Below are 20,729 nucleotides of genomic sequence, written 5' to 3' on the forward strand. Positions count from 1 at the left end.
CATGCTATGTTTTGTGGTCCACAAATTTCAGATCTGCAAAAACACGGATACCAGTCGCGTGCTTTCCGCATTTTGCTGAACAGAACGTCCCGCCCTATGATAGAAACACCTATTCTTGTCCGGACATGTTCTATTTTTTTTTTTTGCGGGGCCGCAGAACAGAGCAACGGATGCGGACAGCACATGGGGTGCTGTCCGCATCTTCTGCGGTCTCATTGAATTGGATAGGTCCGGATCCAAACCACTAAAAATGCGGCTCGGATGCGGACCAAAACAACGTTTGTGTGCATGAGGTCTAACTTTGGTTTTTGGGCCTCTCAAAGGGGGGGCAGGCAGGCGGTCAACCTCTGCTCCTCCTACACAGCTGATGTGCATCTGTAGCTGGCCAGCTAAGACCTGTCCTAGGTTGCTAGTATAGCTTATATGTGTATATAGCCAGACCTGCCAATAACCTAAATACAGTTCCTATGTTTATGTGTTAAAGACAAAAGCAGAGTTATTTACTGTGACATCATGTTTTGGATGTCATATAACTGTTATATTTTGTGTTCACAGAAGCAGAAAAGATAATATGCCTTTGAGATTCATTTTATAGTGTAAGTTAAGCTCAGTGACACAGCAGAAACAACAGAAAGCATAGTGTTAATCTGTTGTTGCTGGGCAGAAGTCTAGACCAATCACAGCCAGCTTCTCACACAGCAAAAGTTTTCACCAATCACAGCCAGCCTCACACACAGCCTGTCTGGGAATTCCCCTAGCAGGAGCTGCTAGAATCATTATTCACCAGAGACAGGAGCTGAAGAGATATTCACTCCACTGAGAGCTGTGTTTTTATGGAAGCAGAGAGGCCAAAATAGGTATTTAAAACAGTTATATAATGTCCCTGTTGTTAGTATTTTGATTGGAACTGTATATTGAACCAGTTATATGTGTGTTTACTTACAGTTCCACCAAATAGCAATTGCAAAGTACAAATACAAATTGCAAGCTACAGTTGCAAACTGTGAACTACTACAAATACCATACAAACATATTGCAATCCAAATTGCATACAACCATACCAGATCATACTCAACCAATCTGCAAATAGTTACTGCTAACTGCATACCGCCATTTTGTGATATCTTTTCAACACGTGTTTTGTACATGGACTATCTGCTGCGGAGGCGGCAGTGTTATATATGAAAAAAAGTTGAAGTTCATAAAGAAGGTTTTTAAAGCATTTGGTGTGCTCTTTAAACCTGTTTCCATAGAATGGCGCTAGAGGAATTACAGAGTAATAGACAGTCTGGTTAGACTAAAAGTGAAAGATCAAAATTCTTGTAATGCCACAGCGCAAAAGGCACTTCATAGTGCTGCGCCTGCCACAGCATCCTGACTGCTGCTGCTGCTGGGGAGCCCAGATAAAAAAAAATTTAACTACTGTGAGGGGTCACATATCTGGGTATAACCTGTGAAGGGGGAACATGTTGGCATGACTATTGTGAAGGGGGTACATACGTGCGCACAACTTCTGTGAAAGGGGCACAATGTGGGCACAACTATTGTGTGATGGGATAAATGGTAAATAATTACTATGTGGGGGCATTACTATATTTTAGGCGGCGTTAGCGGAGGCATTATATAGTAGTATATATTCGACTATGGTGGGTTCTAATGTGGCTTTGTATCCAGATTGCAGCACACTGCCTGAAGACACAACATAAAATACTGAAAATGATGGTAATAAATATTTAGACAGCTGTTAATAAGCACATAAAGGACATGATCCGTGTAAATGTGCAAAAGACTAAAGAAACAAGGGTACACATTCGGAAGGTAGTCCCCGAGCGAACACGTAACTACAGAAACAGGTCAATGCTGACAGAGATAGACGAGCATGCATGAAAGGCTCTATGAATAATTATAACAAAGATGGCACCCGACAAAGGATCATCATGCTGAACATAGCAGGACCGCCGTTTCTTACTAATCACAGCCAGCGCCAGATCAGTGACCTCCAAGCCCTGGACTCAAACAACCCAGACATGTCTACATCACATCACATCGAGCGAGGAAAACATGATAATAGTATAAAACACTGTACTATAAAAAGAAACACCATATCCCATAATGTATGTACAAAATGAATATCAGACCTCTATTAGTACATGGTAATCTCTTTCTAACAAAGCTAGAACCAGCCCTGTACCTCACATGGATCCAGAGATCGCCACATTCATTGCTCCAATTGCTGTGCTATATATATTACAAGCTGGCAGCTCAGGGGAGGGCGTGTCCTTTCAGCTGCAGCTCTCCTCTATCACAGCTCAAGGGGCATATCCTTTCTGCTGCAGCTCTCAGCATATGGCCTCATGCACACTACCGTTCCATTTTTTGCGGCCCGCAAATGACGGAAGCCGCCCTTGTGCCTTCCGCAATTTGCGGAACGGAACAGGCGGCCCATTGTAGAAATGCCTATACTTGTCCGCAAAAACGGACAAGAATAGGACATGTTATATTTTTTTGCGGGGCCACAGAACGGAACAACGGATGCGGAGAGCACACCGAGTGCTGTCCACATCTTTTATGGCCCCAATTAAGTGAATGGGTCCGCACCCAAGCCGCAAAAACTGCGGCTCGGATGCGGACCAAAACAACGGTCGTGTGCATGAGGCCTATAATTTTGAATTTTCTTGCTTGCGCTATGTCTTATTTTATATCTTGGGAGTTGCAGGTTTCTTTGAGTAGAGAGGTAGTACATTGTATACTGCATGTAGCTACATATACCCAGCAGCGGAGCAATAATCCAGGAATCTGTACAGTAGGAAAGGTGATCCACCATCTTGAAAAATAAACATTACCGCACTCACTGCTGGTTTGCATGTAAAAGACTGTATCGATTATTTCTGTGGCTTCCTTATAGTTAAAGGGGTTTTCAGGGAGTTTTATACTGATGACTTATCCTCTCCTCAGGATCGGTCATCAATATCTGATCGGTCGAGGTCCAACACCTGCGACCCCCGCCGATCAGCTGTTTGAGAAGGCAGTGGCGCTCGCACAGCTCACCAAGCACAGCGCCGTCCATTGTATAGTGGCTGTACTTGGTATCGCAGCTCACCCCTATTCACTTCTATGGGACTGAGCTGCGTCTAGGCCATGTGACCGATGAATGTGACGTCACATGGTCTAGGGAAAGCTGAGAGAAGGCTGCGGCGCTGCAGCGATCGGTGGGGTCCCGGGTGTCAGACCCCAACCAATCAGATACTGATGACCTGTGTAAAACTCCCAGAAAATCTCCTTTAGACGGTGCACCGGTGGAATAGTCACAGCTGACAGTGACACTTGACATTTTGCCATTCAGAGTTTTTGCACAGGCGCCCTTTGCCACTTCTCCATATAGTGAAAGGGTAGTCACTCACAGAAGACAACAATAGTTGCTAGGCAACGTGACACACAAAGAAGTTTTTAGGATGATGATTGATTTGGCAGTTGCACACAATGTGATGATAAGTGGACTGTGAGCATAAATCTCTACATGTAGCCCCGATCCGACATGTAATGGAGACTGATAGAGGTCCACACGATAGCCGAGAGATAATTGCTTGACACACACACACAGACTTCACACAGCAGCGAGCCGTCATAGGGTCACAGAGCTGCGCTCTCCGCTGACATCAGGTCTTTATCTTAATTATTGCTCCTCCTGGCTGGAGGGCTCAGTAGATGGAGTCTTGCTTTATTTTGCGCTCTGTTCCCATTAAAGGGCATGACTGGTGCTTTTTATGTATCACTTAGGCCCCTTTCACACGGGTGAGTATTCCGCACGGGTGCAATGCGCGAGTTGAACGCATTGCACCCGCACTGAATCCGGACCCATTCATTTCTATGGGGCTGTGCACATGAGCTGTGATTCTCACGCATCACTTGTACGTGGCGTGAAAATCGCAGCAAGCTCTATATTGTGCGGTTTTCACGCAATGCAGGCCCCATAGAGGTGAATGGGTCCGCGTGAAAATCGCAAGCGTCTGCAAGCAAGTGCGGAGGCGGCGCGATTTTTACGCATGGTTGCTAGCTGACGATCGGGCTGGGGACCCGATCTGTATTATTTTCCCTTATAACATGGTTATAAGGAAAAATAATAGCATTCTGAATACAGAATGCAAAGTAAAATAGTGATGGAGGGGTTAAAAATAAAAAAATATTAACTCACCGAGTCCACTTGATCGCGTAGTTGCGGATCTCTGTCTTCTTCTGTAATGTTGAGCTGCCGGCTTAGGACCTGTGGTGACGTCACATCACATGATCCAATCACATGGTCCCTCACCATGGTGATAAACCATGTGATTGGACCATGTGATGAGCACAGTGACGTCATCAAAGGTCCTATTCCTGTGCACAGCAAAGAAGAAGACAGAAGAGATGCCGGCTGCGCGATCAAATGGATTAAGGGGAGTTAAAAAAATGTATTTTTTTTTAACCCCTCCAGCCCTATTTTACTAAGCATTCTATATTAAGAATGCTATTATTTTCCCTTATAACCATGTCATAAGGGAAAATAATACAATCTACAAAACACCTAACCCAAACCTGAACTTCTGTGAAGAAGTTCGGGTTTGGGTACCAAACATGCCGATTTTTCTCACGGCATTATAAAGGCATTACAATGTTTTGCACTCGAGCAGAAAAATCACGCATTTTCCCGCAAAGCACCCGCATCTTATCCGGGCAAAAAACATGACGCCCGTGTGAGGCTACTTTCACACTAGCGTTCGATCGGATCCGATCATAATAATGCAGACGGAGGCTCCGTTCAGAACGGATCCGATCATAATAATGCAGACGGAGGCTCCGTTCAGAACGGATCCGTCTGCATTATATTAGCATATAAAAGCTAAGTGTGAAAATAGCCTCGTACGGATCCGTCCAGACTTTCAATGTAAAGTCAATGGGGGACGGATCCGCTTGAAGATTGAGCCATATTGTGGCATCTTCAAACGGATCCGTCCCCATTGACTTACATTGTAAGTCTGGACGGATCCGCACGCCTCTGCACGGCCAGGCGGACACCCGAACGCTGCAAGCAGCGTTCAGCTGTCCGCCTGTCCGTGCGGAGGCGAGCGGAGCGGAGGCTGAACGCCGCCAGACTGATGCAGTCTGAGCGGATCCGCATCCATTCAGACTGCATCAGGGCTGGACGGAAGCGTTCGGGTCCGCTCGTGAGCCCCTTCAAACGGAGCTCACGAGCGGACCGACGAACGCTAGTGTGAAAGTAGCCTGAAAGAGGCCTTATACACCCTGCCCTCCAAAGGGGTTTGAGGGTATTCTATGTTCATGGAAATGAGGCTTAAAGGGGTTGTCACATGAATTACTAGGTCTACACTACACGGTCTGTCACTACAAGGCTAGGTCTACACCACGACATGTGTCGTGCGACAATAAGTCGTGCGACACATAGGGCACAACTACACTGAAACATGACATTTTGTCGCACCAATGTCGCGCAACAATTTTTCTAATGATAGTTTATGGTGTCGCACTATGACATGCCACATGCTGCGATTGCGATGCGAAAGTCGCTGAAAAATCCATCTCGAATGTCGCGTCGCAGTCTGTCGTATGTCACAGTGCGACACCATAGACTATCATTATACAAATTGTCGCGCAACATTGGTGCGACAAATGTCGTTGTGTAGACCTAGCCTAAAGGTGCCCTCATATGTGGCGGGATTTACCGCAACACAAAGACATCCCGCATGTTAGCTTATGGGGATGAAAAGTGTTAATACCGGCGTACTGTTAATATTCCTGCAGCGGAACAGAACGCAAATAACGTTTTGATGTGGATTTCCTGTAGCTGAATGTTTCCATTCATTTCAAAGGAGATGTAATCCGCATCGGAATTCACAAAGAAAATATCCATACTGGTCAGTTGTGGAAAAATCCGTAGAAAAAAAACCTCAACAAAAGATACGACTTTGTAAAATCCGTACCTGCGGATCTTGTAAAGGAAAATCCTGCCACATTTGAGGGCACCCTAATATCACTTTACTCCATCAGATGTGATGTGTTAAAAATTGCTCCCGTGTGCTGTTGCATACTTCTTATGGTGCCCCCTGCTGTTCTGTCGATTCCTCCATAGAATGTCCACCTCACGTGTCCAGTATCACAAATATTAGTCCCATCACCCAGATTGTCTTGCAGACGGGTGTCGAAGTGATCCTTGCTATCGTACAGGATCGGCGACTAAGAATCACCGTACTGGCAGCAGCTTCTTCGCGTCGTCAGTGGACAAAATAGGTGGACGTTTTGAGAGGGAATCAAAAGAACACCAGGGGGCGCTATACCCAGTGCGTAACATCAATATCTAGACAAAGGTAAACATTTTTTAATGATTCCAATAAAAATGCTTTGTGTGACCTACAGTGACAGAGTAATTACTATGGACAACCTCCTTAATCATGAAATAACAAAATATTCTGTAATTTTCTAAGATATGAAGTTTATCTCTGTTTTAAGATACTTGCTTGCTGTCAGTGAATTGTTTACATTGTTTACCTTAAAAAAGCTCTCTTATGCGGTGAACACTATGAAATAAAAAGAGTCACCTTGTCCCCCCCCTCAAAAATAGGATAGGACTGTTCTATTATGGGCCGGACGTTCCATAAAATGTGGATTTTTTTGGCGTTTAATTTTGTTTGCGTGGTATCCAATGGTATCGAGTATCACAATACTTTTTTATGGTATCAAAACCGAATTGAAATTTTGGTATCGAAACAACCCTAGTGACATGAGGTGGAAGAATGGAGCCTCTAGGTGCAGGAGCAACGCCCCCCCCCCCCCTTCCCTCATAAAAGTTAAAATTGCGCAGTAAGGGGGCTATCAGTAAGCATAAGAATAGTAGAGTTAGCGTCTGCTGACATTACATCGCTAATGTTAGCCAGTTTAATAGGGTTAAATCTGGTGACAGGAACCCTTTAAGATCAGGGGTGTACAGATATTATAAAGCCCCATAGCAAAACTTAGTAAGCCCCCCCCCCCCCCTCTCCACTTAACGCCTCACTCACTTTACCCAAATTCTATGTAGGAAAAGGTGATTCAGGTGGTCTAGGGCACTCTTTTTGAACTCCTGTTTCTCAATGTGTTTACACCAGACAACTGGTATAAATACATTTAGAAATAACAGCTCTAAATCTTCCCTGTATACTATAAACTGTCTACCTGCAGTTGCCACTAGGGGGAGCTCAGTGCATAGTAATTTATAGAATTACCACTAAGCTCAATGGAAACTGTCAAAATCTCTTTGCACTGAGCTCTCCCTAGTGGTGGCTCCAGGAAAATGTTGTTGATTTATGCCAAGAATAGAAGAGAGAGTTCAGCACCGGGCCCCGTAGCAGTCACGTGATCTGCCCTGATGGTTAGTACAAAACTGATTCAGAGACTGCAAACAACGCAGATCCAGAACCGCTCATACAAGTGAACGACTCCTTAACCAAGACCGTTTCTACTAGATCACTACATACCCACTTTTTTTCCATATTGTTTTGGCTCGTTCGCACAAACGTTTTTTTTCCCCCCGTTTACGTTCCATTTTTTGCGTTCCGTATACGGTCCATATACGGAACCATTCGTTTCAATGGGTCAGCAAAAAAAAAAAATGAATGTACTCCGTATGCATTCCGTTTCCGTTATTTCCGCTCCGTTCAAAGATAGAACATGTCCTATTATTGTCCGCATTACGGACAAGGATAGTGCTGTTCTATCAGGGGCCAGCTGTTCTGTTCCGCAAAATACGAAATGCACACGGACGTCATCCGTATTTTTTGCGGATCCGTTTTTGTGGACCGCAAAAGACTGAAAAAGCCATAAGGCATTTGGAGGTGCCGGTCTAACTGTGTTTTTTGCATTATAAGGCGATTAGAAAGTGGAAGTTACTATAATATCCCCAGAGAGTTTCGTCCTATCAACACATTTTTAGATAACTGGGCATTTTCCCTATTCCCAGCCAACACAGGGTTAAATCTGCGTCTCCCTTCTTGCAATTATGAGGATGAAGACACAGCGGTCAGGAAGCATTATGCAGATAGGAGTACTTTTGCTAAATCAACGTTTCAGCCCATTTGACATACCGCACCAGTCACGCTTTTGTTGGCCTGCAGGGCCCGTGCAGAATAAAGTGCCCATTAATTAGGTTGACCCAAAGCTAATGACTGAAGGAGTCACGTGACCAGTTCTTTCAGGACCCAGATTACAGCTCTCTGGTCTAATTTTAGAAAATTGATTTATTTTTTCTTCCCCTTGTAAACTGCGATATCACGGTCAAAGAGAGCGGCCTGTGATCCACGTCTGGTGAACTCCTCGCACAAGCTGCGTTCCATTAGCGTAGCCCTGATCTATTATACATGATACTACTAGACGCGTCGCCGAGCCCACGGTGACCGAGGAGCTAAAGTTACCGGCTCATAACAGGCAAATTAGTAACAGAGAACGACGCCCTCTAATTGCTTCATTAATAGGGACGGTGCCAGAGGATGATGAGAGTTCTGCTTCTGACATGACCTGATTCCTACAGGTTGTGCTGACCTTATACGGACCGTTCATTGCGCTGAGACCACAATATGCTTTATGGCAGGGGTGCTCAACCTGCGGCCCTCCAGCTGTTGCAAAACTACAACTCCCAGTATGCCCTAATAGCTGTAGGCTGTCCAGGCATGCTGGGAGTTGTAGTTTTGCAACAGCTGGAGGGGCGCTGGTTGCGCATTACTGCTTTATGGCAAACTGCTAAAATTAACAACTAACATTTAAAGTAAAAGCATCAGTAATAGCACGAGGACCACGTGAGACAAAATGTCCGGTGAATGTCTATTAAACATTATATTATTATTGACTGTTTGCATTATTATTTCTTTCCTATACTTTTGATAGTTTATAGGACAAGGCTCTCTGGGGATTTTATTAATTATTTTAAAGCGTCATTAATTCCATGGAGCTGTGTATCAAGAGCCATTTTTATTATTATAACTAGAGATGAGCGAACTTTTGAAAAATTCTACAAGAAATTTGATTCGTTACGAATTAACTTGTAACGAAGTATACCCAGGCCACTCTGCCTAAAAGTAACAGTGACCTGTGATACTGACATGGTAACTCTGCAGCTAACAGAACAGATTGACTATGAATATTGGTGCACTGCACACTTATGTACAGGGCGATAAATTAGACCTGCCCATAATGCTGACAGTACAGTAACTCTACAGCTAATAGAACAGATTAGCTATTACTCTTGGTGCACTGCACAGTTATGTACACAGCGATAAATTGTAGCAGAGTCTGTAGTTCAGCAGTCTCCTACTCTCTCTGAACTCTCCCTGCTCTCTCCCTGCACTTACCTTGCAGTCATCCTGCTCTCTTCCTGCACTTACCTTGCAGTCTCCCTGCACTTAGCTTGCAGTCTCCCTACTCTCTCCCTGCACTCACCCTGCAGTCTCCCTGCTCTCTCCCTGCACTTACCCTGCAGTCTCCCTGCACTTACCTTGCAGTCTCCCTGCACTTACCTTGCAGTCTCTCTACTCTCTCCCTGCACTTACCCTGCAGTCTCTCTGCTCTCTCCCTGCACTTACCTTGCAGTCTCCCTGCTCTCTCCCTGCACTTACCTTGCAGTTTCCCTACTGTCACGGATGGTGTAACACAAAACAAGAAGTTACAAATAAGGATCCGACTGGCTTAATCCAAAGCTAAGGAACAAAAGGGTGAGCCCTATTAAAGCCCTGAAGCTCTCCCTGTCTTCTCAGCCCATGCAAAGATCTCAATGATAGAAAGTTGCATGTCCACATACCTAGACTGAGTGACACCTGCAAACCCTATAATAGTGAGGGGACACGACCACCGGCTCCCTGCACTTAATACGGAGGGAGTCAGGGTCACCTAGAATCAAGCCCACAGAAAAACAACAAATACAGAAATAGACTTATCTGAAGAACCAGCTGTAGCAACTTCAAGCAGAGAACACAATCCAGGAAGTAGTATAAACCGCAAAGTGAGGCAGTATGGGAGGAGATATATAGGGAGGCAATCACTGCTAATAGATGACAGCTGGGTGAGGGAGGAGAGATGTCAAAGCGAAAGCAAAACAAAAGAACATGATGCAGGAGGTACTGAAGAACGTCTATCAGAACTTCTCAGAGATCTGGCGGTGACACCTACTCTCTCCCTGCACTTACCCTGCAGTCTCCCTGCTCTCTCCCTGCACTTACCCTGCAGTCTCCCTGCTCTCTCCCTGCACTTACCCTGCAGTCTCTCTGCTCCCTCCCTGCACTTACCTTGCAGTCTCCCTGCTCTCTCCCTGCACTTACCCTGCAGTCATCCTGCTCTCTCCCTGCACTTACCTTGCAGTCTCCCTGCCCTTACCTTGCAGTCTCCCTATTCTCTCCCTGCACTTACCCTGCAGTCTCCCTGCTCTCTCCCTGCACTTACCCTGCAGTCTCCCTGCTCTCTCCCTGCACTTACCCTGCAGTCTCCCTGCTCTGTCCCTCTCCAATATTGTCCTACGCTCTCTGTTAACAGTTTGCAGCAACACTGTCCCTAGTGCATGAGCGTCTTGTCACGTCTCTCCCTATGCTCAGCTCAGAGGAAAATGGCGGCGACCGCACGGGATCAGGCTTTTATAGGGCTGTGACATCACAGGGGATGGCTATCTGCAGATTGGCTGGCTTCACGGCATTATGGGTTCCCAGGCTTGTTTTTCACTTATTTTCACATTGTAACACGTACAGCCACCGTTTTAGGAAAACTGATTCGTTACCACGAAGCACGTAGAAATTTGTATTAATTTAGAATCGAAGTTTTCCTAAATTTCGGACCGAATTACAATTCAGATGCTTCGCTCCACACTAATTATTGCTATTGTTAATAATAATATACTTACAGCATAGGAGGCATATTGTACTAATGATAATAATACGTATGAAGTTTATACCACAGGTTACTGAATTTATAGATTAGAAATCATCATTTAAAAAGAAAAAAAACACAGAAAAAGGAACATGTGACTGACTAGAGTAATTTCATCAACATTTACGCCTGGAAACTTGTATGTGAATTCATCGAAGCCAATGTCCTGCCCCCGCCATGCCTCACCACTTCCAAGTATCAAACGCAGCACAAGAACACCCCTGCAACTAAATAATGATGCACTGGTGTATAAAAAGTCGCAAAAAGACCCCTGCAGATTTTCTTTTTCTTTTTGTTGAAAAAGGCTGCTGCCACACACGTTGTTTTATTTTTATTTTTTGGGGCCTGTAAAAAAATGCCAGGAAATTGCACATGACCGTATGGCTTTTTCAGTGTTTTGTGGTCCGTTTTTCACGGATCCGTTGTGTTTTCGTTTCTGTTCCGTTTTTCCGTTCTGTTTTTCCATATGCCATATACAGTATACAGTAATTACATAGAAAAAATTGGGCTGGGCGTAACATTTTCAATAGATGGTTCCGCAAAAACGGAATGGATACGGAAGACATACGGATGCACCCTTTGACTTGAATGGAGCCACGGAACGTGATTTGCGGGCATATTCTATCTTTCAACGGAACGGAAAAACGGAAATACAGAAACGGAATGCATACGGGGAGTACATTCCGTTTTTTCTTTTGCGGACCCATTGAAATGAATGGTTCCGTATACGGACTTTATACGGAATGCAAAAAAAACGGGGGGGAAAAAAAAGGTCGTGTGCATGAGGCCAATTTCTGACGTTTTTGCAAGCGCTGTTTAGGGGTGTCACACAACTTTTTCCTTGCCTTTTTCTCAGGCTTTTTTTTTCTTACTATGGAGACGTCTATGGGGAAAGACCTTTAATAAAAGACCCACCCACTCACCCAGAGCATGCTGTTAAAAAAAAAAAAAACAAAGGGTGAAAAAGTGCCATTAGTCTTTTCCAAAAACTTCCATGCAACATCTGGATCATTTTCTGCCTAAAATATGGTGCAAAAATCCCAAAACAGCAAAAAAAATCCTATGGGTGACACCAGCCTAAAAAAGACACTAGGTGTAAAGTTTCTCGGCGCTGCTCTTTTCTCAGTCTTCTGCCTTGAGGCTGGGTTCAGACCTGAGCGTTTTACAGCGCGTTCCTACGCGCTGTAAAACGCACAACAGGCAAGAACCAATGATTCCCTATGGGAATGGTTCTCACCTGGGCGTTTTACAGCGCGTACGATCGCGCTGTAAAACGCCCGACGCTCAAACAAGTGCTTGAGCTTTTTTTTGGGCGTTTGTCGCGCGTTCCCGCACATAGAAATTCGGGAACGCGCGACAATGTGTGAACGGCAATCTCTGTATGCGCGATTGTAAACGCCCGTACAATCGCGCATACAGAGCGCTCGTTTCCGAACGCTCAGGTCTGAACCCAGCCTTAGTCCCACAGGTAATGGAGCATCAAATGACAGATTTTAGAAACGTCACTGTATAAGTAAATATACATAATACTTACAGGATTGTTTATTACTTATCTCTAATTATTATTATTTTTATAGTGTTTTATTGTTAGCTTATTGAGTGAGTACGTTTAGCTGACTCCTAATACATAGATCTGCCCTTTCCTTCTATAAATGTCCTTTGCTTCTATTATATAAGTTGTGATTTCTGTACGTTTAGTATCTCCAGTCACAACCATCAGAAGTAACAGCCGTATAAATACTCATTTCTGTAGAGCAATCATTGTATGAACCCCCCCCCCCCCCCCCAACAAGACCTGTAGATTCCCCCGTAAGTCACCTGATTACGTCACAGGACAGAATTCCAGCTGTGGCAAGACTACTACTCCCATCATGCCCCTATGGCATGTCAGGGCATGAAGAACCATATGTAGGGGAACACTGCCACAGTAGGTTTTAACCCAGGGCGCGCGCTGATCAGTAGACCCCACATCTGAAGGGGCACACTCACCCCTGCCCCAGTCCTGCCCCCCAGTGGTGGCACTGGAAGGATCCAATGTTTGGATGCTGAGCTGAGCGTCACCCATTATGTATCATCTCTAGTCCAACCATTCATTAAGAAATAACTGGAAAACTGATCTTAACTTGCAATGTAAAACGATTTCTATGCACAATAAGCCATTTTCCCAGATTTTGATCAATTCCACGTTTTTAATCACCGGCGCCTGCTGTCACTTGTAGTTCACCTATGGCTGGTGAGCAACAAGTTCCCCAGCAAAACCAAACCAACATGCTTGAAGAATGAGTGGCAGCACATGCTGATTCCTGCCCGTGAGTTCTCCTACACCACTCAAGCCTGGCATATATTCCCTGGTTCAGGGGGTCCAATTCTTGACCCCAAAATCAGTGGATACAAGAGAGCAGAACCAGACAATAGAAATCACTGCCGTTCACTTATTTCTGGTTAGAATCTGCCAGTGGTCTGAATGTATACCATATACAATGTAACAACAGCAAATGCAATAATAAGAGAAACAATCTGGAAGTTACTTGTATCAGAAACCGGTACTGCAGCTTGTACAGTGGATGTAAAAAGTCTACACACCCCTGGTAAAATGTCAGGTTTCTGTGCTGTAAAAAAATGAGACAAAGATAAATCATTTCAGAACTTGTTCCACCTTTAATGTGACCTATAAACTGTACAACTCAATTGAAAAACAAACTGAAATCTTTTAGGTGGAGGAAAGAAAAAAAAAAAAAACTAAAATAATGTGGTTGCATAAGTGTGCACACCCTCTTATAACTGGGGATGTAGCGGTGTTCAGAATTAAGCAATCACATTCAGAATCCTGTTACATAGGAGTCACCATACACCCACCATCATTTAGGCTAGGTCTACACGACATTTGTCGCGCGACAAAAAGTCACTCGACAGATAGGGCGCAACAGTTGTTGCGCGACATTTTGTTGCACTAATGTCGCGCGACAATTTTTATAATGGCAGTCTATGGTGTCGCACTGCAACATGCGACATGTTCCGACTGCGACGAGACAGTCGCAGAAAAATCCATCTTGAATGGATTTTCTGCGACTGTTGCGTCGCAGTCGCAGCCTGTTGCATGTTGCAGTGCGACACCATAGACTGCCATTATAAAAATTGTCGCGCGACATTGGTGCAACAAAATGTCGCGCGACAAATGTCGTCGTGTAGACCTAGCCTTAAAGTGCCTCTAAATAAACCCCAAATAAAGTTCAGCTGCTCTAGTTGGTCTTTCCTAAAATTTTCTTAGTCGCATCCCACAGCAAAAGCCATGGTCCACAGAGCTTCCAAAGCATCAGAGGGATCTCATTGTTAGAAGGTATCAGTCAGGAGAAGGGTACAAAAGAATTTCCAAGGCATTAGATATACCATGGAACACAGTGAAGACGTCATCATCAAGTGGAGAAAATATGGCACAACAGTGACATCACCAAGAACTGGACGTTCCTCCAAAATTGATGAAAAGACAAGAAGAAAACTGGTCTGGGAGGCGACCAAGAGGCCTACAGCAACATTAAAGGAGCTGCAGGAATATCTGGCAAGTACTGGCTGTGTGGCACATGTGACAACAATCTCCCGTATTCCTCATATGTCTGGGCTATGGGGTAGAGTGGCAAGACGGAAGCCTTTTCTTACGAAGAAAAACATCCAAGCCAGGCTACATTTTGCAAAAACACATCTGAAGTCTCCCAAAAGCATGTGGGAAAAGGTGTTATGGTCTGATGAAACCAAGGTTGAACTTTTTGGCCATAATTCCAAAAGATATGTTTGGCGCCAAAAACAACACTGCCCATCACCAAAAGAACACCGTACCCACAGTGAAGCATGGTGGTGGCAGCATCATGCCAAGGGGCAGTTTTTCTTCAGCTGGAACTGGGGCCTTAGTTAAGCTCGAGGGAATTATGAACAGTTCCAAATACCAGTCAATATTGGCACAAAACCTTCAGGCTTCTGCTAGAAAGCTGAACATGAAGAGGAACTTCATCTTTCAGCATGACAACGACCCAAAGCATACATCCAAATCAACAAAGGAATGGCTTCACCAGAAGAAGATTAAAGTTTTGGAATGGCCCAGCCAAAGCCCAGACCTGAATCCGATTGACAATCTGTGGGGTGATCTGAAGAGGGCTGTGCCCAGGAGATGCCCTCGCAACCTGACAGATTTGGAGTGTTTTTGCAAAGAAGAGTGGGCAAATCTTGCCAAGTCAAAATGTGCCATGCTAATAGACTCATACCCAAAAAGACTGAGTGCTGTAATAAAATCAAAAGGTGTTTCAACAAAGTATGAGTTTAAGGGTGTGCACACTTATGCAACCGCATTATTTTATTTTTATTTTTTTTCTTCCCTCCACCTAAAAGATTTCAGTTTGTTTTTCAGTTGAGTTGTACAGTTTATAGGTCACATTAAAGGTGGAAAAAGTTCTGAAATGTTTTATCTTTGTCTCATTTTTTTACATCACAGAAACCTGACATTTTAACAGGGGTGTGTAGACTTTTTATATCCACTGTATATGTATATATATATATATAGTACATAACAAATCATCAAAAAACAATGGTGACCCCAGGGAATGCCGGCAGCAGCCCATCAGCCTCAGTTAACTGGAAGAGGGAGATCATACATCAAGTCTGACAAGTGTCACCACAGATTGATGGAGCAGAAGACAACAACACAGGGTACAGACCAAGGATGGCAATCTCATGGAGGTGAGCTCGAGCCGCTCAGGGGTACAAAGTGAACGGGCACCTGAATGGAAATGAGCAGCTAAACATTTTCAAAGACCATTAGCTCAGCAAGAATACAGACAAGATACAGGAGCTGGAAGTGGCACCTGCAGACTGGAGGCAGGTGAGCAACTGGGAAAGTAGGGAAACACAAGTCAGCATTCAGAAGCACATGGATGTCTACCTGGGCATTTAGCCCTGGCACTGCATGGGCATGAAAGTGAGAATAGGTATAGTAGATATACATATAGCATATATAACTCTGACCGTATACAGACATGTACCAGGGTATATAACTCTGACAGTATACAGACATGTGCCCGGGTATATAACTCTGACAGTATACAGACATGTACCCGGGTATATAACTCTGGCAGTATACAGACATGTACCAGGGTATATAACTCTGACCGTATACAGACATGTACCAGGGTATATAACTCTGGCAGTATACAGACATGTACCAGGGTATATAACTCTCTCAGTATACAGACATGTACCAGGGTATATAACTCTCTCAGTATACAGACATGTACCAGGGTATATAACTCTCTCAGTATACAGACATGTACCAGGGTATATAACTCTGACTGTATACAGACATGTACCAGAGTATATAACTCTGACAGTATACAGACATGTACCAGGGTATATAACTCTGACCGTATACAGATATGTACCAGGGTATATAACTCTCTCAGTATACAGACATGTACCAGGGTATATAACTCTGACCGTATACAGATATGTACCAGGGTATATAACTCTCTCAGTATACAGACATGTACCAGGGTATATAACTCTGACAGTATACAGACATGTACCAGGGTATATAACTCTGACCGTATACAGACATGTACCAGGGTATATAACTCTCTCAGTATACAGACATGTACCAGGGTATATAACTCTGGCAGTATACAGACATGTACCAGGGTATATAACTCTGGCAGTATACAGACATGTACCAGGGTATATAACTCTCTCAGTATACAGACATGTACCAGGGTATATAACTCTCTCAGTATACAGACATGTACCCGGGTATATAAGTCTCTCAGTATACAGACATGTACCAGGGTATATAACTCTGACAGTATACAGACATGTACCAGGGTATATAACTCTGGCAGTATACAGACATGTACCAGGGTATATAACTCTCTCAGTATACAGACATGTACCCGGGTATATAACTCTCTCAGTATACAGACATGTACCAGGGTATATAACTCTGGCAGTATACAGACATATACCAGGGTATATAACTCTGGCAGTATACAGACATGTACCCGGGTATATAACTCTCTCAGTATACAGACATGTACCAGAGTATATAACTCTCTCAGTATACAGACATGTACCAGGGTATATAACTCTGGCAGTATACAGACATGTACCCGGGTATATAACTCTCTCAGTATACAGACATGTACCAGAGTATATAACTCTCTCAGTATACAGACATGTACCAGGGTATATAACTCTGACAGTATACAGACATGTACCAGGGTATATAACTCTGACAGTATACAGACATGTACCAGGGTATATAACTCTCTCAGTATACAGACATATACCCGGGTATATAACTCTGGCAGTATACAGACATGTACCCGGGTATATAACTCTGACAGTATACAGACATGTACCAGGGTATATAAATCTCTCAGTATACAGACATGTACCCGGGTATATAACTCTGGCAGTATACAGACATGTACCAGGGTATATAACTCTCTCAGTATACAGACATGTACCAGGGTATATAACTCTGGCAGTATACAGACATGTACCAGGGTATATAACTCTGGCAGTATACAGACATGTACCAGGGTATATAACTCCCTCAGTATACAGACATGTACCAGGGTATATAACTCTCTCAGTATACAGACATGTACCAGGGTATATAACTCTCTCAGTATACAGACATGTACCAGAGTATATAACTCTGACAGTATACAGACATGTACCAGGGTATATAACTCTGACCGTATACAGATATGTACCAGGGTATATAACTCTCTCAGTATACAGACATGTACCAGGGTATATAACTCTGACCGTATACAGATATGTACCAGGGTATATAACTCTCTCAGTATACAGACATGTACCAGGGTATATAACTCTGACAGTATACAGACATGTACCAGGGTATATAACTCTGACCGTATACAGACATGTACCAGGGTATATAACTCTCTCAGTATACAGACATGTACCAGGGTATATAACTCTCTCAGTATACAGACATGTACCAGGGTATATAACTCTCTCAGTATACAGACATGTACCAGGGTATATAACTCTGGCAGTATACAGACATGTACCAGGGTATATAACTCTCTCAGTATACAGACATGTACCAGGGTATATAACTCTCTCAGTATACAGACATGTACCCGGGTATATAAGTCTCTCAGTATACAGACATGTACCAGGGTATATAACTCTGACAGTATACAGACATGTACCAGGGTATATAACTCTGGCAGTATACAGACATATACCAGGGTATATAACTCTCTCAGTATACAGACATGTACCCGGGTATATAACTCTCTCAGTATACAGACATGTACCAGGGTATATAACTCTGGCAGTATACAGACATATACCAGGGTATATAACTCTGGCAGTATACAGACATGTACCCGGGTATATAACTCTCTCAGTATACAGACATGTACCAGAGTATATAACTCTCTCAGTATACAGACATGTACCAGGGTATATAACTCTGACAGTATACAGACATCTACCAGGGTATATAACTCTGGCAGTATACAGACATGTACCAGGGTATATAACTCTCTCAGTATACAGACATGTACCCGGGTATATAACTCTCTCAGTATACAGACATGTACCAGAGTATATAACTCTCTCAGTATACAGACATGTACCAGGGTATATAACTCTGACAGTATACAGACATGTACCAGGGTATATAACTCTGACAGTATATAGACATGTACCAGGGTATATAACTCTCTCAGTATACAGACATATACCCGGGTATATAACTCTGGCAGTATACAGACATGTACCCGGGTATATAACTCTGACAGTATACAGACATGTACCAGGGTATATAAATCTCTCAGTATACAGACATGTACCCGGGTATATAACTCTGGCAGTATACAGACATGTACCAGGGTATATAACTCTCTCAGTATACAGACATGTACCAGGGTATATAACTCTGGCAGTATACAGACATGTACCAGGGTATATAACTCTGGCAGTATACAGACATGTACCAGGGTATATAACTCCCTCAGTATACAGACATGTACCAGGGTATATAACTCTGACTGTATACAGACATGTACCAGAGTATATAACTCTGACCGTATACAGACATGTACCAGGGTATATAACTCTGGCAGTATACAGACATGTACCAGGGTATATAACTCCCTCAGTATACAGACATGTACCAGGGTATATAACTCTGACAGTATACAGACATGTACCAGGGTATATAACTCTGGCAGTGTACAGACATGTACCCGGGTATATAACTCTGGCAGTATACAGACATGTACCAGGGTATATAACTCTGACAGTATACAGACATGTACCAGGGTATATAACTCTGACAGTATACAGACATGTACCAGGGTATATAACTCTGGCAGTGTACAGACATGTACCCGGGTATATAACTCTGGCAGTGTACAGACATGTACCCGGGTATATAACTCTGACAGTATACAGACATGCACCCGGGTATATAACTCTGGCAGTGTACAGACATGTACCCGGGTATATAACTCTGACAGTATACAGACATGCACCCGGGTATATAACTCTGGCAGTGTACAGACATGTACCCGGGTATATAACTCTGGCAGTGTACAGACATGTACCCGGGTATATAACTCTGGCAGTGTACAGACATGTACCCGGGTATATAACTCTGGCAGTGTACAGACATGTACCCGGGTATATAACTCTGGCAGTGTACAGACATGTACCCGGGTATATAACTCTGGCAGTGTACAGACATGTACCCGGGTATATAACTCTGGCAGTGTACAGACATGTACCCGGGTATATAACTCTGGCAGTGTACAGACATGTACCCGGGTATATAACTCTGGCAGTGTACAGACATGTACCCGGGTATATAACTCTGGCAGTGTACAGACATGTACCTGGGTATATAACTCTGGCAGTGTACAGACATGTACCCTGGCACAGGTGGGTACACCATCAGCCCTGGTACCACATGTGGCAGGTGCCCCTCGCACTCACGCTGCTCTTCTCGCCGGTCCAGTGCACTATGGCTTGGTTGTGAGACGCATCCCCCTTGAGCACAAACGAGGTGCTGAGCAGAGAGAGGTGGTCGTGGCTGGCATCCCTCCCATAGCGCCCAGCGGCGGCAGTATCCTCCTCAGTGCCCCCATTTCCATCACTTCTGCCCCCAGCCTCCTGTGGGGTCCCCGCGCCGGTCCGGCTCACCCAGCCCGCGCCCTGGACCAGCTGCACCAGCAGGGAAAGGCTGGCAAAGCGCAGGATGCCCATAGGAGGAGGAAGAAGTGGCATGCTCCTCTTCTGGTGTGGCTAGTGACAGGCTGGGGATGTGGACGGCAGATAGGGAGATACTGGGAGAGAGAGGGTGGGATTGCAAACAAAGCGAGGTTTTTCCTCCTTACATTGGATAACACTCAGCTTTCACAAGTCAGGCTGTCACTGGGAGAGGACTGCGGGCGCCATCTGCTGGTGAACGAGTGCCAGGACATGTACAGTGCATCGCAGGATAACCTCACAGCACCTGGACCTTAGCATGGGCGCGTTAACCCTTTAATGGTCACCTTTCTTCTGCTGCACTCCAAGGGTGTATTCACATGTGGCAGATTGGCACTATACATTTCTGCTGTCCCATTCATCTAAACAGGGGCATGCAGAAATCCATGCTCTTGAACAAATCAACTCTAAAGGTGATATATATATTGTTTTTACAACCCTGTGCACTTGGCAGCGGAAGGCATCTGTTTTGGTCCCATGTTCATATGTGCCCGCATTGCTGAGAAATATTA

General features: G+C 44.2%; 1 protein-coding gene across 1 annotated transcript in view; it reads right to left on the reverse strand.

Moving 5' to 3' along the window:
* Positions 1 to 20,277, reverse strand: part of SORCS2 (sortilin related VPS10 domain containing receptor 2) — an 896,202-nt gene extending 875,925 nt beyond the window's left edge. The window contains exon 1 of the mRNA XM_044280630.1: positions 19,945 to 20,277. Coding sequence (XP_044136565.1) covers positions 19,945 to 20,235 — 291 coding nt within the window. The 5' untranslated portion in view covers positions 20,236 to 20,277. The remainder of the gene's footprint in view (positions 1 to 19,944) is intronic.
* Positions 20,278 to 20,729: the final 452 nt, after the last annotated feature.

The sequence above is a fragment of the Bufo gargarizans genome, chromosome 1 (assembly GCF_014858855.1).
Source record: "Bufo gargarizans isolate SCDJY-AF-19 chromosome 1, ASM1485885v1, whole genome shotgun sequence".
NCBI classification, from domain to species: Eukaryota; Metazoa; Chordata; class Amphibia; order Anura; family Bufonidae; genus Bufo; species Bufo gargarizans.